This window comes from Pteropus vampyrus, unplaced genomic scaffold (assembly GCF_000151845.1).
Source record: "Pteropus vampyrus isolate Shadow unplaced genomic scaffold, Pvam_2.0 Scaffold244, whole genome shotgun sequence".
NCBI classification, from domain to species: domain Eukaryota; kingdom Metazoa; phylum Chordata; class Mammalia; order Chiroptera; family Pteropodidae; genus Pteropus; species Pteropus vampyrus.
Genome location: NW_011889025.1, coordinates 2,583,548 through 2,605,382, shown reverse-complemented (window position 1 = coordinate 2,605,382; position 21,835 = coordinate 2,583,548). Strand labels below are relative to the sequence as shown.

The 21,835-nt window shown below is 36.0% G+C and overlaps 1 protein-coding gene and 1 pseudogene across 1 annotated transcript in view; one reads left to right on the top strand and one right to left on the bottom strand.

Annotated features, from left to right (window-relative positions):
* ALG13 (ALG13, UDP-N-acetylglucosaminyltransferase subunit) overlaps positions 1-7,527 on the bottom strand; it is a 65,181-nt gene extending 57,654 nt beyond the window's left edge. The window contains 5 exon segments of the mRNA XM_011374360.2: positions 2,584-2,689; positions 5,087-5,225; positions 6,359-6,521; positions 6,739-6,870; positions 7,400-7,527. Of these exon segments, the coding sequence (XP_011372662.2) occupies positions 2,584-2,689; positions 5,087-5,225; positions 6,359-6,521; positions 6,739-6,870; positions 7,400-7,507 (648 nt within the window). The 5' untranslated portion in view covers positions 7,508-7,527.
* A 144-nt stretch (positions 7,528-7,671) lies between these two features.
* LOC105301600 lies at positions 7,672-16,809 on the top strand (annotated as a pseudogene).
* The last annotated feature ends 5,026 nt before the right edge of the window (positions 16,810-21,835 follow it).

The following is a 21,835-nucleotide window of genomic DNA, read 5'->3' as shown; positions in this document are numbered from 1 at the left end:
AAATCAGAAACTTGACAGTACTTTCAGATGACTGCTTTTAAATGTTCCAGAACCCTACATCAAGTTCATCAGTTGTACTCTTACCTACCACCAAATCCTTCCAGCTCTTTTCTCCCAAATTTTAAGCACACAATCATCTAAAAATCGTACTTCCCAAGGTCATCCTATCTCACATCATTTTTTCATCTACTACAGCTTCAACTTTCTATTACTTGTCAATCTTTGATCCTATCCACCATGTGAATTTCTCAAAATACTAAAAACTTTCTTTTGCTTCCTTATCCCTGGAAATCTAAATACCTCTGACAGAAAAATGCTAAATTAACTGCATTCCACTTACACACTGATTTCAAGAAACTGAAGCCCAGTCATGAAACCAATTTTACTTTATTGAGCACATATTTCTAACAGAATTCTGATTATGTTTTCGTAAAAACCAGTAGGATGTAAACTTGGCAATTAATTTATCTTAGCCTCTTTCCTCATCTGTAAAATGGTAGTTTCACCAGATATTTTAAAAATTCTCTTCCAACTCCAAAACTCTACAATTCTGTCTTAAAGTCTTCATTCAATCTAGTATCAATTCTACCCATGGCATTTTGCTAGATTCCCAAAACTCAGAAACCACAGATTTCTAAGTCATAACAGCAACAAGAAAAACCAATTAAATGTAGAATTTCTACTAAAATAAACTGGAAATGAACTTTCCTTCAAAGATATTAAACTAAAGTAAATAAAAGGCAAACCAGTATAAAGAAACAAAAAGCTTACAACATATATTATAGTATGGTAGAAAAGAGCACAGGACTGGGAGTCAAGAAGCTGCTTCTAGTGGCAGCTCTGCCAAAGGCTGTTACTTCAGACAAGTCCTAACCTCCGGCCTTCTTCCTTTCTTCATCAGGGAAATGATGGGATTAAACCAGATGATCTTAGGTATTCTGCCAAATCAAAATGATTCTAAGATATCCTTTGATTTTTAAACCCCACATTTCACAAGTGTAGTCAAGAGATGTCACTATACACAACTGACACCATTGGCTTAAGCTCTGCTAAATAAAATATTGGAATCTCGGTTTTGTGTTTTTGTGGGAAAGAAGCAAGTAGACGATCTGTGGTTCCATATTGCATTTTAGTTGTCTCAAGTTTGAGTAGATCCTTTCATTTTTTTTGATTCTCTATGCTTAGTCCTTCCTTCATGATATAAAATAACTAAAGACTGAGTGATCAATATAAATTTTAAGCAATTTTTTCTCAAATTAGAGAAACACCATTTATAAGAGCCTAGAAAAGTCAAATTCTCTTCATGGATTTGCACAGGATTTTTCCTACATTAGCATAACATTAACGTACAATTATGATTATGGTGCTGCGAATTTTCAACTGTGTAGATGTAGGTTACTCACTTTTTAGATTATTCTCAGCAAAATTTTAATCCAAGTTGGCTTCCTCCTGCTACCCAGAGTACTTCTCAGCCACCACCTCCTACCATTAGTATGAATTTACTTTAATATTAACCTAAAACACAATCAGGAAAATAAATCTACAGAAACATTATATAATGTATCCCAAGTAAAATGTTTAGAATATTCAACATTTTAGAATAGTATAATAGGTCTTTATAGTGAATGCTCTATTTTTATAGATGAACTACTGAACTTTATATACCAGAAAACTATGAATACTTATAATCTATTTTATAGGTCTTGATACTACTCATAATTTCAAAACATATCTTGAATTATGTGAAGTTTAAAACCACGTAATTAGCCAATTATACACATTGGATCACTTATTCATTTGTAAAACTAATTTTGTAAGTACATAAATTATAAAGTCCTCTATGTTACAGTAAATGTTTCAATATCACTGAGAGGATTCTTAGAAAATAGCAGTAAGTCCTATTGGCTTAAGTCCTTTTGGTTTACTCTTCTCAAATCAGTAAAGCTTTGACATTAGGCACGATTATTTTATCACTGTCTATATTTTAGAGGAAAAAAGCGAACACACCCCCTCCTCTCTTCAGGATAAAAGTAGCTTCTCCAAGTACAACAGATCAACTGACTTGACGGTTAATCTTTTTTAAGGTAATTATTGAGCTTTTTTATTTCACAAAACATAATCCATCATTTTTACTTTTTTAAAAAATTTGATTCCTTGGATCATGAAGCTAAAGATGCTAACTCAAAAAATTTTTACAAGTTTGTTACTATTTCATTTTTTTATTCTAAGAAACATCAAACTAACTACATTTGAGATTCTTGTCAAAGTTTCGAACTTAATTTTTTTTCATAAATCCAATTCCATTTGAGATTCTGGGACACAACCTGTGAATGCTCACTACATATTTTACTATAATATAAAGATTAGGGGAAAATCTAAAAAATCTACTAAATTGGAATTAAGATTTGGACCCAAATGCTAACATTCACACCATAAAATTTCTAACATTCTATAGCTGTAGGAAGTTTATTAATTTATGTTATTCTACAAATATATTTTATATACTTAATTTGATTTAACCACATTCCATAGGTTGGATTTGGGGGGTATTTTTAAAGTGTTGAGAGTTTAGTGTTATTTTTGTAATCCAACAACTTTATCCAAAAATGCAGAAAATTTTTCTGGCTGGCCAGGAGGAAAACATTTCAGTGTTGATAAGTCCATTGACTGTAACAGCCCAGGAAGCGTGCTAAAACAAAAGAAGAAAAATATTAGGTAACATGGGATAAAATTCCATAATTCATCTGCTGCCCACTTGATGACTGAGCCTAACTTCCAAGAATACTGTGATGCTTCTCAAACTGTACATAAAAATTTTAATGTATTTTATTATAGGTATACGTACTAAGATTAAAGCAATACAAAGAGCACTACAAGTCAATATCAATTCAACAAATATTTTAACTCTTACGTCGACTGAAATATTTCAGAAATGTTATTTCATGAAAGATGTGGTCACATGACTTTAGAACACTTCTCAGGACTGGGCAGATATAAATGAAAGCAAAATTAATTTATGAAAACAGAATAAACGAAACCAAAAGTTAATAGCTGCCAGACATGAACAATAAGCTGGGGAGACTACCAGACCATGCATGAAGATTGTAAAATAGCTTTGCCACTAATTTACTATCATAAATCCAATGTAAATTAAGCAATGTACAATCGCCATGCATGTTGGAAATAAGGTTCCAAACCACAACACAGAACTATTACGTCAGGAATTTAATTAAGCCAGCCACTTAAATTAGAACAGACATACAACCACCCAGCCTAGAATTAGGGCAGATAAATGACATATCTAAGATAAAAATGCAACCAATATTGACTCTTATGGCATTCATGTGTGTGACTTTCTTGAAATTAACATAAGAAAAAAAAAGACTTGTACAGCTCCCTTTTCGGCCTGAATAGTCAGGATGTGCTAAGGAAATCAATGTTTTCCGTTCTTAAATGTACTGACATAAAATCAAAGCTGATTTAACATTTAAAATGAAAATATCCAACAAAAAAGTGTCTGGAAAAATTGAGTTACATACAACAAGATTACAGTTTATTCCTCTTTAAAAAATGTTAACCCCTAACAATCTCAACTACCCAAGGACAGATGTGCCCATTATCTGAAGCCCACATAATTTTGATTATCTAGATTCTTCTCAACTCCATATTACAAAGCCACCCTGACATTCCCTCTCCTCCATCATTATAGGGATTAAGACATCAACAATTTCTCCTGAAACAATGATCTGCCTCCTCTAAATGAGAACGGGAATCTTTGTTTTGTTCACTGATGTATGCTAAGTGCCTGGAATAATACCTGACACACAGTAGGTTCTCAATAAATATTTAATGAAAGAACAAGTATTTACTCGTGCCTAAGAGAAACGCAATAAAGTTAAAAGTTTACTATGTTCTAGCCCGTTTCTTTGAAGCCTTATTTTCAAATTAATTTCAATTTATTATAACATAAAAATATGTATTTTGCAATACTTTTATGGGGTCTTTAATTTTTAAAACATCAAATTAAGATAGCTTTTAAAGTCAAACAATTGGGAATTACTGACCTGACCCTTTGGCAAGCTTCTAGTGTCTGAAGAATTAACAGAAAACAAACCAGCAATTTTCTTCATCCTTCTATTGTGATGTCGATCAGTTCCTGTTGAATTCTAGTGTACTTATAGAAAATAATACCCCTTACCATAAAATAATTTCTCTGCTTAAAATACTCCAATGACTTCTCACTACACATAGAATAAAACCAGAACTTTTATATGGGCTATCCCAACCCAGCCTCAGCTTATACTATATTCTTCCTATCTCACTACACTCCTGTCACACTAACCTTCCTGTTCTTCGAACACACCAAACTCCAAGCTCATTCCTAACTTCGAACCTTTTCAATTGCTGTTCCTTCTGCCTGTAGGAACATGACCGGCTCTTCCTTGTCAATCAGGTCTCAGCTCAAATGTCATATACCCAGTCATGCTTCCCTAACAATTCTATCTAATTAAGTCTTCACCCAAGCTATCACATCACCCTGTGGTTATTTTTCTTGTAACACATTTCGCCATATAAAATTATCTTGATCACCAGCAGAACATTAGCACCATGGGATTTTATTTCATGTTTACCACTGTATCCACAGTACCTAAAACAATGTCTGCTACGTATTAGGTACAGCTGAATTAAAATGAATGAGTAAATTTAATTTAGAAATTCCAGTGGATTTACCAAAGGCAAAACCTGAATTAGAAATAAGCAAATGCATTCCCTGAATGAAAATCTAAATAATGAACTCAAAAATTATATTCTTGGAGACTGGAAACACCCAGATGAACGTGTACACACACACACACACTCCAATATTCACATGCAATGATACAGCCATAGATACAAAAGAAATACAACACAGAGCTCACAGACAAAGTGGAACACAAATGAGAGGGTTCTGCAGGCGAGAAAATCAAAGTATGTTTGTAAGTGGGAGAAGGTAAGAGGTCGAAGAGACAAGACAGGTTAAGTAAGTGAGTAAGATCAGATGCGGAGAAATTAAGGCAAGAGGTCAAATAATCAGTCTCTAGTATACCTGCAGGTACAGTAGAAGAGATGCCCGTCTTTGTATAGCTGCTTTGCCAATTCCAGCTGATGATTGTTCATCAATTTTTCGTTTACAACCACTACAAGTGGTTTTCTTTTTTCCAGAGTCTCCAAACAGCTTCCTGCACCTACAAAAATAAATCAAATTTGTTAATAGTTTTTTTAAAGTTATGGTGCTCCAAGCTTTGCACTAGAACTCTAAAGATGAAAGTCGTAGTTAGCGGAACTACAAAGCAGGACTTTTAATTATACATTCAACCAAAAGTATAGTTATCGGTTTCTCTGTAATGTTATAAACTTAACTTGAAAAATAATTTTTTAACACTGCCAACAATACGACCTATAATTCAGTGCTTTGCCATTTGTCCTATAGTAGTATGCCCTGGGCATGGGTCTCAAATATAACGTACTGTACATGTCTTTTCAAACACAGTAGGAAAAGCAAGTCTTTAATAGTGACAGGCACCAATAAAGAAAACTTTGACCACTCCTTATGAATCTGCCTGTGAGGTACCATCCCTAAAATATTCAGAGGTAAATCTCCACAAATGTGCATGTATACAATATTTGGGTCAATTCAACTTTGCAATCTGAAATCATTTGATAACTTTATATGGGAGCAAGGAGATTAATAAGTGAGTAGACAAATCCTTTTTGGATAATGATAGAGTAATAAAAAAAAAAAACAGAGCTGAACACCAGACTTATCTTTCTATCATTTACTGACTGGACAAATTACTTAACCTGTCTCAGTTTCTTAATCTGTAAAATGGAGATTCTAATTGTACTTTAGTTCATATGATTGTTTAGGATTCAAACAGTTTTATACTCAAAGCACATTCGACAGTATCAAAAGCTGTTAGCTATTATGCTATACATTCCTAATCACGAATGTTAAGTAATGTCTATCTCTAATGACTTCTCTTTCCAAACTAGGCTTTTTAAGAACCAGGAAACTTACTTCCTCACTTATTCAACAATCAAAATTGCAATGCTTCCCAAAAGCAGTTCTGACGGTACTGGCAGTTTAACTCGATCAGGACGATTCTTTGACGAGCAAGCAATGATGTACAATATATGCTTGTTCTAGAATATTTTTGACTGCATTCATTTCACCTTCACGGTTAACAGAAACGTAAAACATCTTTCAGAGCCGATTTCTCTATGACTCTAGTGATTTTATTCTACCTCAAGAAAAGGTTCGATTTTCTGTTCTTATTGTCTATCAAAAACCAAACTCTAAGATTCTAAGGCACTTTACCTGCGTGACTAATAACAAGATCTGCTTTATCAAGGTCTTCTTTCAATGAATCCTTGTACCTGTAAACTTCCAGAGTAAATGACTCAGTACTGAATGGTTCAGGTACCACCTTTCCTCTACCTATTTGTAGGACGAGTCGGTTGTAACCAAGGCACTTGATGATCTGAAACAGGAAAAAAAAAGCGGGCCTTTTAAATAGGTTTCTGTAAAAACAGCAATAAACAAATCCTAAAGTCAGTGTTCAGATCCGAGCACTGGCTGCCAAACAGCTTAAATGTAGCCGATTTTCAGGTAGTTTTCCAAAATGACCCCCTCTTCCACGTCCCGGGCCCCGACAAAGTACCTCACTAGCCCAAATGGATCTGAGCGACCCAGCTCACCGAACTGTGAAAGAAATCTGGGATTGGGCAAAGATTCTGAAACAGGCGCCGAAAACTCGGGGAAGACCAACTAACAGCTTCGTTCGGCCTCCCGGATCCGGCTGTGGAAACCACCAACCCTCGGGAGGGTGCCTGAGGAGAAGACGAAGAGCGGGAAGGGTACGGCGAGGGCAGCGCGCCTACCGGAACCAGCCAGGCCCAGCCGGGTCGAGCCTGGCCGCGGCTGGCTGAAGGAGCGCGCCTAGGAGACTGGCGCCAACCGCGCGGGCCACGGCGAAAATGAGGAGCTGCGGCGAGGAAAGCCCGCGCCAGAGAGGCGGAGACACTGGGAGGAGCGAAACCTGAGAACGAGGAGACAGAGGCGCCGAATGGGGGGAGGGAGGGCGGGAAAGCCGGGGAAAGTACAGGAAGGAGCTGCCCAGGAAGTCTGCGGGGAAAAGAGGCGGGGGCCGCTGAGACGCGGGGGAGCCAGAGGCGGGGCCTAACCGGGCGTGGGGAGGAGCCAACAAAGGGGAAGCGGCCCCTGAAGTACAGCTGCCGGGGTTCTTTCCCACCGCGCGGGAGGTGCGAGGTTACCAAGGCTGGACGTAAAGATGCCGGCGGGCGAGTGGCGAGCTAAGCGCGGCGAGCCTGGCTTCGCCTGCCCGCCTCCCCCACTCACTTGCAGACTGTCGTGCGCCGACACACACGCAATGAGGTCGTCAAAGCTGGTGGTCCCCACAGTAACAAACACACACTTCATCGCGCGGGTTCCGAAATCCCGAATCATAGGGCCCGGATGTGACGTACCGAAGGCCACGAAGGCGGCTGTCGCGGCGCTCGGCGGGGGAGGAGGTAGTCGGCGGAGACCGCAGGAGGGCGGGGGTGGTGGTGGGGGGGGATCGGATTTGTGTCGCAGGAAGTGGGGTGGGGCCAAGGACCATTGACGACCAAGCGCCTTTGGAATCCCTTTACGTGAAAGAGTTCACGGGACTCTCATAATGAGGAGGTGGGGAATCGACATATATTTTTCAAAAGTAGCGGTTAAAAAAATAATGAAACCTCACACGCTAGCCTAGCTTTGTGTCTGGATCATTGTTTGGGTACCACACGTCTACTTAATGACAGAGGGATTCTTTATTTGCTACCGTGTTTTGCCAAGGCATATACAAATGAGCACGGTTTCGTTTCGAATCTGTTGAGGGCCTATGAAATAAAGTGCCTTTTTAAAATCAGTATGAGCTCTTCCAACTGTGGTTCTCAAGAAGCCAGAGCTCTGGGGTCTCTAGAAGCTGCTGCGAGACAATTATCTCCATTAGCAAACTGTAAAGTAGGGGCGTTAAGGCCTGAAACCTACATCTATAATGCATGGAACCCATCCATTGAACCATTTATAATGTAAAATTATGATAAATTTAAGTTATAATGAAATGTAAAATTAACATTAGCATAAATGAATACCACTGATACCTTACACTTAAGCAGTCAAGAACAGGAGAAGTGATTTCTCAAAACTGCCCTTCTTTCTACTACCACTATTAAGATCATTGCTCGCTCTATCTAGCTCTAAAGTTTTGTGTTTCCTACTTAAAAAAAATCTCACTTTAGCTCATATTTATGCTTTGCCCTGTCTGGTTATATACAGAAGGGAAGCTGTGAGAATAAATTCTTTTAAAGAAGAAAAGATTTGGAGTTGAATTAGGCCTAGATCTTAGGCTGAGAAAACCTCTTTTTCCTTTAACTCTTGTAACCTTGGGTAACTTTTTCAGGAGTGATATGCTGCTATCCCTCTCTTATACCAAATTTCACAAATGATACAGCGAAACTACAGTTTCATAATAAATGTTGAAAGATCATGGTTAAATAATAAAACGTAAGTGTAGTCTTATTTTCTGCCCAGTAAGAGAAGTAAACTACATTGAAATATAAAGACAAAAATATTCCAAAATACTAAATTCAGAAAGACCTTTACCTTTTGTTGTGTCAGATTTTCTTCTATGTCTGGAAGATATTAAAGGAGCACTGTTACTGACTAGCTCATAGAATAAGCCCATGTATAGATTAAAAGCTCCCAGAAAATAAGAAAGTCGAAATTTACTACTTTAAATGTGATAGACTTTAATAAAATATCTTGCAGAAACTGATTCAGAAATGTTTTAAGAATTCGAGATTACATAATGTAAAATTTTGGCAATTCTTTTCTACATTTTGTCACTTAAGTATAATACAAGCACGAATTTTATTTACTTGGGTGTGTATTATACAGGCTTACTGATCAAATAAGTTAATATTCAAAAAATGTTTATGGTTATGAAAAATGTAAATTTGTTTTCAACAACATTAAACCAGTATTCTGACAAACTAGTTTAACAGCAACTGTGCTTGAAGTATGCCAGCTTGAAGATAATTTCCAAGATCTTTACGCTTATTTTCAAATGCTATGGAGAAGCTATATCTTGGAGATGTGTAATGAATGCATTCATTTTTGCCACTTTAGAAGGTTATAAAAACGATGTGTGGCTATATAAAGGTTTTGTCATGTGTAGTCTTAAGTTCTGCTAGTCCGTTAACATGCTTGTATATGCCAGACAGTTCTCAATCATCCACCTTGCACCTTTTGCTTTAAATTAGAAGTTAGCCACTTTGGTTAAAAGTTATAATTAATATGGGTGGTTCAGGCTCTTCAAGGAATAACAGTGACAGAGAATAACAACAGTTTAGTGCTTTTGTTTCTCAAGGAAAAAGAATAGTTTTTTTCCTAAAGCAGCTTTTTGGTTTCCAGACCCCTTTTTACTCTTAAAAATTATTGAGAACATCAAAGAGTTTCTGTTTATGTGGATGATAATGTGAGTTACAACTATTGATATTTACCATATCTGATTAAAAATGAGAAAATTTAAAAATATTTGATTCATTGGAAAGTAGCAATGATGAACACATTGCATGTTAACATAAATAACCTTTTTTTTTTTTTACCAAAAAAAAAACTAAATTTTCATGAAAATAGCATTGTTTTGATGCATGACAGGGCAAATTCCCCCAAGTGGGGGGAGCTTTAGCTCTGCACTGAGAAAAGGGTTCTTTGCTGAGCATGAGAAAGATTTCAAGCACACGCCAAAGTTAGAGTCAAAAGGAAAGTTTATTACAGAAGGGAAAAAGCACAGACAAAAAGACAATAATATAGGGGGAAAAAAGCCTTCGGGGGAATCCAGTTTATACATCATTCTTTAGTTTCCGTGAATTACGTTTTAAAGACTTTGTTTACCCATTTTCTTTTGATGATATGGGCATATAGTGAGGAAGGATAAGACCAGCAAGAAAGGTAAGAATATGTAGCGTGAAAGGCCTGCTGGCAATTCCTATCCTCTAATCCATAGGTTCCCCACGGTTTTAGCCATAGGGAATGAATGATTTTATTTTGTGTAGGGCTCCACTTAAAGACTCTGTTTTCCTGTTTTCCCTTCACGGGGTGGGGAAATGGGTTGTTAGCTATCCCAGCAGAAATCTTCCTTTGTTCTGCAGGTTTCCTCCTGGGCTGGCTGCAGGGCTGATCAGCACTTTGCAGTCTCTGAATGCAGATTGATTTAACATTTTAGTTCTCTTGCCTCCACCCTACATCAGTTTCATATTTTTCCAAATCTCTTTTACTATGTGGCCTAACAGAAGCAAGCTGGATCCTTTTATCTGCTTTTGCATTTCATTCATTTCGTTATCATATATCAAGTACCCTCTAGAAAACTCCACTGTATACTCAAAAGAGGATGAGTCAAAATGACATAACATCATAGTATTATGAAAATCATTTTGACCTCACAGATCACCTAAAAGAATATGAGGGAGCATTAAAAAAAGTACTCAGAAAATGAATTTTATTTGCTTTGATTTGTAATACCTGAGTCTGAAAAGAAGCTATGTAGCTAGTGGTACCTACTGTGTTAGCATAGATTTAGAACACATCCGTCATTACAGAAAGTCCTTTTAGACGTGGTCTAGAGGACTAGTGTCCCTGCCCCGCCCCCTCCTTGTAATCCCATCTTATCAATCAATAAATAATTATACTTAGTATATTAAAATATTTACAGTATTCCCTCAGTTTAAATGGTCTTTCTTCCTTTAGTAATTAATGCCTCCACCTACAATATGAAGGGTTATTCTTTACCTTATGTGTAATATACCTAGCTAGCAGAGATTGTCTTACAAATGTCGACCAAAGAACTGTCCAAACCTGTAGAGAATTTTAATGAGTTTATCTGAGCCAAACTGACAATTTCCGAGAAGCAAAATCTCAACAGATTAAGAAAATGATCCAGAGAGTGGCAGTTTTGCAGTTTATTTAATACATTAAAATCAAAGGAGTAGGTGTAAGGGAAATTACATGAAATCCATTAGTGGTATATTAAAGGGATGGGAGAGAGCAAAGTAGAGGAAATCTCTGGGATTGGATAAAAAGTAAATCTGAGGGACACATACTTCTTTTATACTGGTGGGTACAAGAGAGTTAATAATTAACATTTACAGCACAGGGGGATGGTATGTGGGGAACAAGATAACCATGAGGGGCTCTGTGCTCTCCTGCTCCGGTGCTATGGGTTGTGCCCTGAGGGGTCCGGAAAAAAGGGATTACTCTGACATTCCAAGAGTATGTTATTTTAGATGCAAAAAGACAATAGATTCACTTAAAGTGGAGATTGACTTTTGTCAAGAAAGCTACAGGCTCAGGATGTGATTATCTGCCAGGACCTGCTTTTAGTTAGGAATTTTTATGTTCAGACTGTTCTATGTAGTTAATTTCAGTCTCCGAGTTTGTAGAGCCCGCCATGCAGGCCTCCCCTGAACTCGTCAGTTTTAATATGTGCCCCATTTTTCATCCACACCAGAATAATTTTCTATGATTTAAGTTGTCTTTATTATGTCCTTGGTTATTTAAGGGGAAAAAAAATCATAGAACATAGGCTCTTCACGTACAGTAGTATTACCTTCTGTGTGTCTTTTCAAATGCTTTATTTGTACTTTGATTAAATAGGTATGGAAGTATTGTTTCTCAGTCACTCAGGATCCTATCTAGTCAAGTGCGTAGATCTCCCTCTGACAACTTAATCATGCCTTCCCAAAATCAGTTCCTAAATTTAGAACAAATAAAATTCTCCAATTGTAATTTATACCTAAAACTAAAACTTTAAGACATAAAACTACAATTTCTCAGAAAGCCTCTAGAATCACAAAGATTTGCTCTGTCACTTGATAAAAAGAGACATTGGATATAGTTAGGTTTGTTTAATGTGTTACTATTGTAAATTTGATTGTGAAGTTGTCAAATCAGTAGGGATACTCAGCCTTCCCTAAATTAAGTTTGTTTTGGTAAAATATTATTAATATAAACATTTCAAAAATTGTATGCTGCTTTGTGAGAAGTCCCTAGTGATTTGTCAATACCCTTCCTGTTCATAATTCTGTTTTAGCTTCAGGAGTAACCTTCATCAAAACTCTTACGAAGTTATACAGGCATACCTCGTTTTATTGCACTTCACAGGTGTTGCATTTTTTTACAAATGGAAGGTAAGACCCCCCTACCAGCAAGAAGATTACAGCCATTAAATTTCTTAATGTTTTGGTTTTACTCTAAAGCTTACCTGAAGGTTCTACTATAACTACAGACCAGAGTTTGTATCTTCAACAAAGAAGAACAATCTCGGAGCCTTATAGAAAAGGACTGTCCCAAGTACTTCACACGATTATCACTTCAGAGAATAGACTTTGGGGTTCAGGCATCTGAGTTGATATTACTTAGATAACTTTCAGACAGTACCACTGGACTGAGGCAAGATTTCCAAAGCTCTTTTTAATCTAATGAAAGGTACAGACCAATATAGAATCAGACAGCCAGGAAGGATGTGCTACACAATGCCTAGCCTTCCATAAGATACACAGTAGTCCTTCCTTTTTATTCCTTTCAAAATCTTTACAATTTTTTATGACATATGAGACCCAGGTTTACTGATGTGCATTTTTGAAGAAATATCATACATACTTGCCCAGAAAAATAAACATGGAACCATTGCTGAGAAGTTAAAGGAAATATGGAAAATAAAGTTATCCTTAAGAGTGTTTTCATACTGACTTTATATAACAAGATCTATTTTATTTTTAAATAATTCAGAAAGAAATTGTAATAAATGTATGCCATATTAATTTATTCATATTCTTTATATATATATATATATATATATAAAAAAATATGAAAGAAAAGATGAAGCGGAAACAATGAGTATATATATATATATATTTTGATTCTGTTCTTGTTATTTCCTCTCCCTCATCAGTATGGTTAATTAATCTTTCAAGATTCAGCAGAGGTGTCATTTCCTGCAGGAAGCCTTTGTCCGACCCATGTAAGGTGTGCCCACTATGTGCAAATACTACTCGTTGCCTACCCCTGTTATACTTCTTAATGTTTAAATTACCTATATACTTTCTCTTCTTCTGGACTGTGAAATCCTAAAAGGTAGAGACCATGTCTAAATGATCTGTGAATTCTTAGCATTTAGAGCTATCCCTGGAACCTAGACAATACTCCATAAATGTTTATTGAACTAAAAATAAGATATGATGCTAAGCCCTGTGGGGAATACAAAGATAAATAAAATATGATTCCATTTTTATCCCCAAACAGATTATTTGTTTTGTTCACAGGTTGATCAATGGTTTCTGGACTTTTAGAATTAAGAAACCATGAAACCCATTCTTTTTATTTTATGGACAGGAAACAGAGGTTCAAATAGACTGTGATTTTTCCCAAGATTACAATAGCAGAGCTAATAATAATGGGAGAGCTAAGGATTGAAACCAACCCTCCAGATGCCTGTCAAGTGCTCTCCTATACTGTGCTGACCTATTTTTTAATGGTGAGCCTATAGTAGGGACATCTGCATTATGATATAAAGCAATAGCTGAGGGAGGAACAAACTTTCCTCTACCCTCAAGGTTCTTCTGGCTGGTCTAATAATCAAATAGAAATGAGACCGATTATCAAGAGAAAATAACCAAATTTAATGCATATGTATAGAAACCTCGCATGCATGAGAGAGTCAAAGACCCCACAGGCAGGACAGGTTCAGAGATAGAAAAGGGAATTGAGGTATTTAGACATCCTGAACTAGGGATGAGGTAATGCACCATAGGGACTTCAAAGGGTCATTGCAGAGTGATAAGAACAGGTAATTAGTAAATAGAACTTTGCCCTGCTCTATAGATAGTAGGTAGAGGGAGGTGCTGAGGTTAATTCAAAGTAATCTGCCATATCACTGAGGCACATCTTGGGGTGGATTGTTCTGAACCCCTACAACAGCAATATAATTAAAGGATGATAAACCGGAATTGTTTCTTCTTGATCTTTTAAACACAGCACATTATAGAACCCTTTATCCTAACTATTATATTTAGATTTATTTCCTTAATTTTTCGTTATTCATCAAAAGTGTCTTTTATCAAAGCTGAGAAATTGCATCATTATAAAACATTTGTTTTTAATCCTTGCTTTGTGAATCCATTATATTTTTGAAAAGTTGCCAAAACTTTATTCTTCCTTTTCTCCTCCCTCTCCCAAATATTATTGATGGTAATTGTCTTTTAGGGACACAAAAATAATTATTTTTTTTTTAGCTACACTGATCAAATCTTGTTATTAAAATTATACTATAATAGAGTCAATTTTTGTACACCCATAAAGAAAATGGTTTAATTTTAAAGGGTAACAAGAAATATGCCATCTCAACGTATGGCACTTGAACATAAGGATTATTTTGAGCAGAAGGCAATTGAGAAAAAGCAGAAAAAAGAAAAACTCTCTGCCGTCTTATTTGCCTAAAGGTATTTTAAAAAGTGTACCCCTTCCCTCTGTACCAAGAAGGACTGAGTTAACCACCAGAGACTCTAGACCCTTTTCAGCCTGGAGTCCCATCAGAGAAATCTACATAGCAAACTTTACTTAATTAGTCCTTTCAGTTCATTAGTTCTCGCATATATTTACCTTCTAACAATTTGTCAATTCTCTAAAAATTTATTTTTCTTTTGTTAAGATGCTATATAAACTCAGGTTCTAATCACTCTTTCAGTTACTCAACGTTAAGTACTCTCATGTGTGTGCATGATGCACATGTTAATAAACTTCTGTTTTGTTTTTCTCTTGTTAATCTGGCTTTTTTCAGCTTAATTTACAAGGCCCTAGCTGGAGAACCTAGAATGGTAGAGGGACAAAAATACTTTTTCCTCTTCTACAGTTTATTAATTGATGTTTTTATTTCAAAGGTGTTTTAAAAAATCAGACTATGCTGCTTAGTTTTTTCAAAATCCTTAGTGAGTAAAATAAAGGACTTTGTTTACCCAAGAGTGTTGTGAGAGTCCAGAACAAGTCACATCAAGATGTGCCTCTGTGGTTTGCAGTTTGTTTTAAGCTAAAGGCAACTTTAGCTTCAGGCTCAAGAGAAACTTCTGTCCCTCCCCCTTTGACTACCTAGAAGAATTTGAATTGGAGGCTTTGCCTATATGAGTTTATCAGGGATGATTTCTTTTGACCTTATCTATAAGTCAGGGCAAACTTCTATTTACTAAAGATCTGCTCTTATCCTGCAATGACCCTTTGAATTCCCCAAGGCACCTTACCTCATTCCTAGCTCAGGATGTCTTATATATACATACCCATGTTCTCTTTCTATCTCTGAACCTCCCATACATGTGGGGTCTGAGTCTCTCATGTATGTGGGGTTCCTATACATACGTATGTATTAAATTTAGTTATTTTATCTTGCTACATCTTGAGGGTCGAGGAAAATTTGATCTTCCCACACAATGTGCAAGAGAGGTGATATAATCACCATTCAAAAAGATAAGGAAAAAAATATGAAAGAAAAGATGAAGCGGAAACAATGAGTTCAAATAAATCAGATCAAAGTTGTAGGCTTAGTTTAAAAACTGTACAATTATAAAATTGGGGTTTTAATGGACTGCAATGAATGAGAGTTGGCAGTACCACTTCCTGAGTTACCACAGGCAGGGGAAAAACACTCCTCATGTGTCAAGTACCGTGGTAGACAAATTACATGTTTGACCTTTTTTCATCAGGCTTAAATTGTAAGATTTTTACAAATCCTACCTGTACATGAAATTCCTGCTTATAAATACTTCACTACAAATCATATTAAAGCTATAATATTACTGAAATAATTAAAATGAACCTTCGTGATTTTTGTTTCACATTCCTTCCCAGATCACAAAGACAAAGATCAAAAACCATGAAATGCTTTAATTAAATCTAATTGCATATTGAACATGTCAACTAAATGAAGCATTTAATTCTATTATTAGTGACTATATGACTAAGTTATACATCTCATTGCCAAATATTTTGGAAAGAAGAGACTATACTGAGTAAAATATTGCTTAGAATCCATTTTATAATAGAGGGCTAGTGCATAGATGAGATAAAAGGTATTAAAACTTGGATGTTTTTCAAGAACTCAAGTTTTGGAAAAGGTCTAAATTGTATTACCTTGTTTTTATTTAATCCTCTTTATCTGGTTTTTGCTAACATATAGCAAAAGCTATAGACTATAACATGCCACTGGTTATAAATGTCAGAGACATGGATAATCACTTAAAAACAACTCATTCAGCCTGTTCGCATCTCCCGCTGCCACACCAAGAGGAGCTGTCGCCATGTCCGCACATCTGCAATGGTTGGACGGAACTGTTCCAGCTTCCTGATCAAGAGGAACAAGCAGACCTATAGCACGGAACCCAATAACCTGACGGCTTGCAACTCCTTCCACTACACTGGGCTGATTCACCGCAAGATGGTGGGTGTGGAGCAGAGCCGATGGCAAAGGCATGGTGCTCGTCATGAAGCGGAAAGCCAGCCAGCAAAAGCCGGCCACCTCTCATGTGCAGACTGCCAGCAACAAGAACACCCCGGCCCCCCTCAGCAGCATGGGGAACATGATCCGCAAGAACAAATAACACCGGGATCTCCACAAGGCCCCTATCTGCAGAGCCAACGCCATCCTGCGCAGCCAGAAGCCCAGCGATAGTGAAGAGGAAGCGGGCCCGCCCCACCCAAAGCTCCTGAACTGCCCTCCCCCAAGCAATAAAGGTGTCAGTTGACCTTCCTAAAAAAAAAATCATTCAAAAATATTTATTGAGTACTTACTGTGTGCAAGTCCCTCTGCTGTACACAGGTGCACTAGATGGCTTAGAAAACACACGAACACATATGCCAATATGTTTTTACAAATTACGGTAAAGTACAACATAACAGCAATGCAGAGAGAATAACAGGAGGGGTGGGGTTATGTGAAGTCCTACTTTAAATTCAACGGTCAGAGAAAGCTTGTTTGCAAAAGTAACAATTATGCTGAGGCTTGAAAAATAAGGAGCCAACCAGGAGAAGACTGAGGAGATAGCTTTCCAAAAAAAGCAAATGGATTTGTGGGCAGGTCATCAGGGCAGGTGCTTTGCTTGTTTGAACATAGAAATGAAAAAAGACAGTGTATGTAAAACATGATAAGCAAAGAAACTGGTGGCATGCACAGACAGTTCAACAAGCCTACAGATCACGGTAAGGACTTTTATTTGTATTCCTCGAGAATTAAGTGGTGAATGTGCCAACATACATAAGAGGATTTTTACCTGTCTTAAAAATTGCTATTTCTAGATTAGAACGTGCACACAACACATCTCAGAAGAATTAAACTGAGCACAAAAATTTATTCATAGAAATAACTCGTTTTTAAACTAAACTTTTAATTTTATTAGATTAATACCATGTACATAGATTTAAAAAATAAAATAGTACGGTAAAAAACAGGACTTTCCTAGCCCATCCCTTTCCATTCTTGATTCTCCCTCCTGAAGCGAAATAACTATAAACAATTTTAGCTGTTCTCTGTTTCTATGTAATGTGCTTATGTTGCTATTTCTTGATTTTTCAGCTTTTTAGAAATCTATTGACTTTCTATTATGAAAAGTGGTAGTTTGGCTCTTTTAATGCACCCATAAACACACACTTGCCCTCCTCTCAAAAATTTTGGTAAAAATCAATATTTAGTGGTTACATTTCTATGACTTTGTGAATATTATTCAGTTTAACCTTGTATCGAATAGGTTATTACATCACCTTTCCTATAAAAATTTTGTTTTGCCACATTTTAATTTTTATTTGCTTACAATTTTTTTTAATGATTCTATCACTCGTCTCCAAACAGGTCTTTTTGAGAAATCTATACATCTTCTCTGTATGTTCAAATACATCAGGTTATCTATAACTTTCATTGTTTTTAATTAAAGATGTCTGTGATGGGGATTTTTGTCCTTCTAACATATCCCCTAACCCTTATCCTGAAAATTCTTTTTGCCTTTCTCTTGTGTTGGATTCCATTTTCTGTGTTTCCCTCACTTTTGCTTTAACTTCTTCATTTTGGTGGACGAATATCCTCCAATAACTTCCTGAGAAAGATGGTAAATTTTTTTAGATCTTGCATGTCTGAAAATACCTTCTTCTAATCTCTCTTCTGATTGTTAGTTCAACTGATTGATATAGAATTCTAGGTTGGTGTATTAGTTTCTTATTGTTGCTGTGGCAGATTACCCTAAACTTAGTGGCTCAAAACAATATAAATTCATTCCCTTTCAGTCAGGAATCTGAATTCAGTTTCAATGGGCTTAAGTCAAGGTATTGGCAAAGCTGGTTCTTTCTAGACTCTCTAGGAGACAATCCTTTTCCTTGCCTTTTCCAGTTTCTACAGGCCACCTGCATTCCTCAGTTCATACCTCCTTCCTGTATCTTCAATGCATATCTCTCCAACCTCTGCTTCAGTTTTCACATCCGCTTTTCCTTACTTTGATCTTCCTGTCTCCCTGTTACAAGAACCCTTTTGATTACTTTGGACCCACCCAGAAAATCCAGGAAAATCACCCCATCTCAAGATTCCTAACTTAATCAGATCTGCAAAATCCCTCTTTTAAAGTAACATATTCACAGGAATTATGACTAGGACATTTTTGAGGGGAGGTATTATTAATCTTACCACAGTTGGAAATGATTTTCCCTAAAAATTTGTCTTCTTGATTCTAAGGATAGAGTTTAGAAGTTTGTTCCTAATATTATTTGTGATTTTTTTTTTTACATATGACCTCTTTCTTCTCTCTGGAAGTTTTAGAAATCTTCTCTTTATTCCATCTTCTGAAGTGTCACTATGATGTTCATTGCTGAGAATCATTTTCTCATTCACTATTCTGGATATTAGGCAGATCTTTTCAATCTCTGTACTCATATCCTACAATGCTAGGAATTTTCTTTTTAATATTTCTTTAGTAATTTTCCTCCCTTCTGATTTTTTTTGTCCTCTATTTCTGGAATTTCTTTTGGTCTAATTTGGTCCTCCAGTACTTGAATTTTCTCACCTTTTCTCTGTTTTCCATTTCTTTTTGTTCTACTCTCTAGGAGAGCCTCTCAATTAAAATTTTTTATTCTATTGATTTTTTTAGATTTCTACTACATATAATATTCTTAATTTCTAAGAGATCTTCCTCATTCCTAGAAAATTCCATTTTTATAGCATACAGCTCTTGTGTTTTGAATGTAGTATCTTCTCATATCTCTGAAGATATTATAGGTTTTTCTTTGTTCCTTTTGTTTGATTTTTCTTGCTGTTGTTTCGATCTCTTTCATTTTAGAAAGTTCCTTCTATCTAGGGATTTGGCCAGCCAAAAATATTTAAGAGCAAGGCACAAAAAAATTCTGTCTACATTGTTGGGATTTGTGTATTGTTGCACTTCACTGGGGAGTAACTGGGCAGAAGTTCAATCTTTTCAGTGGGAGAACCCCAAATATCAGTGTAGAACTTTACACTAGTGCTGGTCAGCTAGAATTCCCCGATCTCCAGCTCAGCTGGAAATATCTTAGAAACCAAGTAGCAGAAAGGTGGCTGAAGGGGGTCTTACTATTTAGTACATATAGACTCAACCTATGCCAGTTGTTTCCAATACTAGAGTTTCTTTTCTAGAAAGATATTTTAATTACTCCAGAAAATAAAACTTGACACTTTCATTGGAACGGATAAGGGGCTTTTGAGATTTAATTTTTTCTTATATGTACTTTCAATCAATCCTCCTCTTTTAGCTCTCCCTTCATTCTGTACCTCAGAGATAGCCAGTAACTTTAAGAACTAAACCCATCACCCTCAGCCTTAGCTTTTAGCTTTTTCCAATTTAAGTTAGCTTAACACTCATCTCATCTGTTGCTTTCCAACTTCCAAAATATTGTCAACTTCACCTGTCTGCTGTTGTATCCTCTCCTGTTCTCTTTGTCCTTTCCATATATGCCTTTAAAAAAATTCCTTTAGTGAAGGAATTAAAAATTCATTTTAGTGAAGCTTCATGAGGCAGTAGAGATAAATGCATGTGTCTCATCTGCCTTGTTTAACTGGAAGTCTTATAGGCAGGCAGGCACTGTCTATATTGAGAAATAATATAGTCCAAAGGTAATAACATTAAGGGTGGAAAATTAAGAGGCCACTTTGCAATAAAAAAGAGAATCCGTTTCAGAGAAATATGAGATGAATAATTCTATATGTAAGCCATACATATGATTATTCACTGCGCTGTGAAAAAGCAAAAGGTCTGTTGCTATAGAAAACTGAATTATATCAACTTTCAAATACTTAAAATTTGATAAATACTTTAGGTTGCTACATAAACATAAGATATATGGGCTAGTCTAGTGTTTTTTGGATTCAGAATGCATTTTTGTGAAAATTGCCTGTAGGTATTAATTGTCTTTATTGAGGAGCCTGAAGAAGCATGCCATTTAGTCACTAGTTGGAAAGGCTCTTGTCTGCTGTTGTATCCTGGAGAGATGGAGCAGGGAGTTCAATGTTGTAGATTTCGTGCAATGGGTGAATTCAAGATACTGGGTTTTTAAAAATGATTCAGACAGGCCTTACGTATTATAAAAAGACTCTGCATGGTCCTCCTCTATCCCAACCTTGACCACACACCCTGTGTATATGTAAATTTAGGAAAAAGAGGTCAAAGTAAAGGCAAAGAAGCGTGGGTGCACACCACAATAGTAAGTACTGACATTTATTAACCTTTACCGAGTGATTACTATGTGCTGGTAACTATGCTAAACAATTTTCATGAATTTCATAGTAAGTGGTTAGTGATTATTTGACAAATGAATTTAAACAGTAAAAAGGAAGGGCAAATGGGTAAGGAGGAGAGGGGGGAAGAATGCCACTAAAGATTTATAATGTTCTCATTCCTTTTCCCTCTCCCATCCCTAACCTCAAGCACTGCTCTATATTTATATTTGTGGCATAATTTTGAACACTATCCCTGCCTTTTGCTCTTCTTTCAGTATGTTCTTGTTAAATAGTTCATCTTAGATACTTGAATTTGAAGGTTAATGATTTGGAACTTTAAGGAAGAGCTTTGATTTAAATAGTTCACATTTTGTAAAATATATCAGTAATTGTTTTGTAAAAGAAGACATAGAAAAAAGAAGAAAGAGAAAACCGTCAAGACATCACTGTTACTTTTAAAACTGTTTTTAAAAGCACTATGGCTAATCTTTTCAAGTGATCAAAGTTTTAAAAAAACTCCTAGATAATAGCAGCTTGTGCTGATTTAACACACATTCAGTCAAACAAATTACCAAGACTGCATAGGTCTAGAACATGTATGAAATTTAGAATTAAAGGAAATAATCTAGAGAGGAAATGAGAATTTAAACAATTAATTATCCCTTCCTCAATTTTCTCTCAAAAATTGTATTTAATACTACAGATTATTTAAGATAGAAAATTTTGCATAGTTTTTATTATAAAAGAGCAAGGTAGATTTTTGATAGGCATTATGGAAGAGGGAATATAAAAATGTTTAAAATGCTATTTGTTTTATTAAGAAGCTCGTAATCCAGTGTTGAAGATAAGACATATACAAAATAACTACTATACTCTATATGGTATTATGTGACAATTGCCACATGAATGACAAAATATTTTGATTTTTCTATTTTACCAATTGCGATATAAATAGAATGAATGATGTAATTAACATTCCAAAT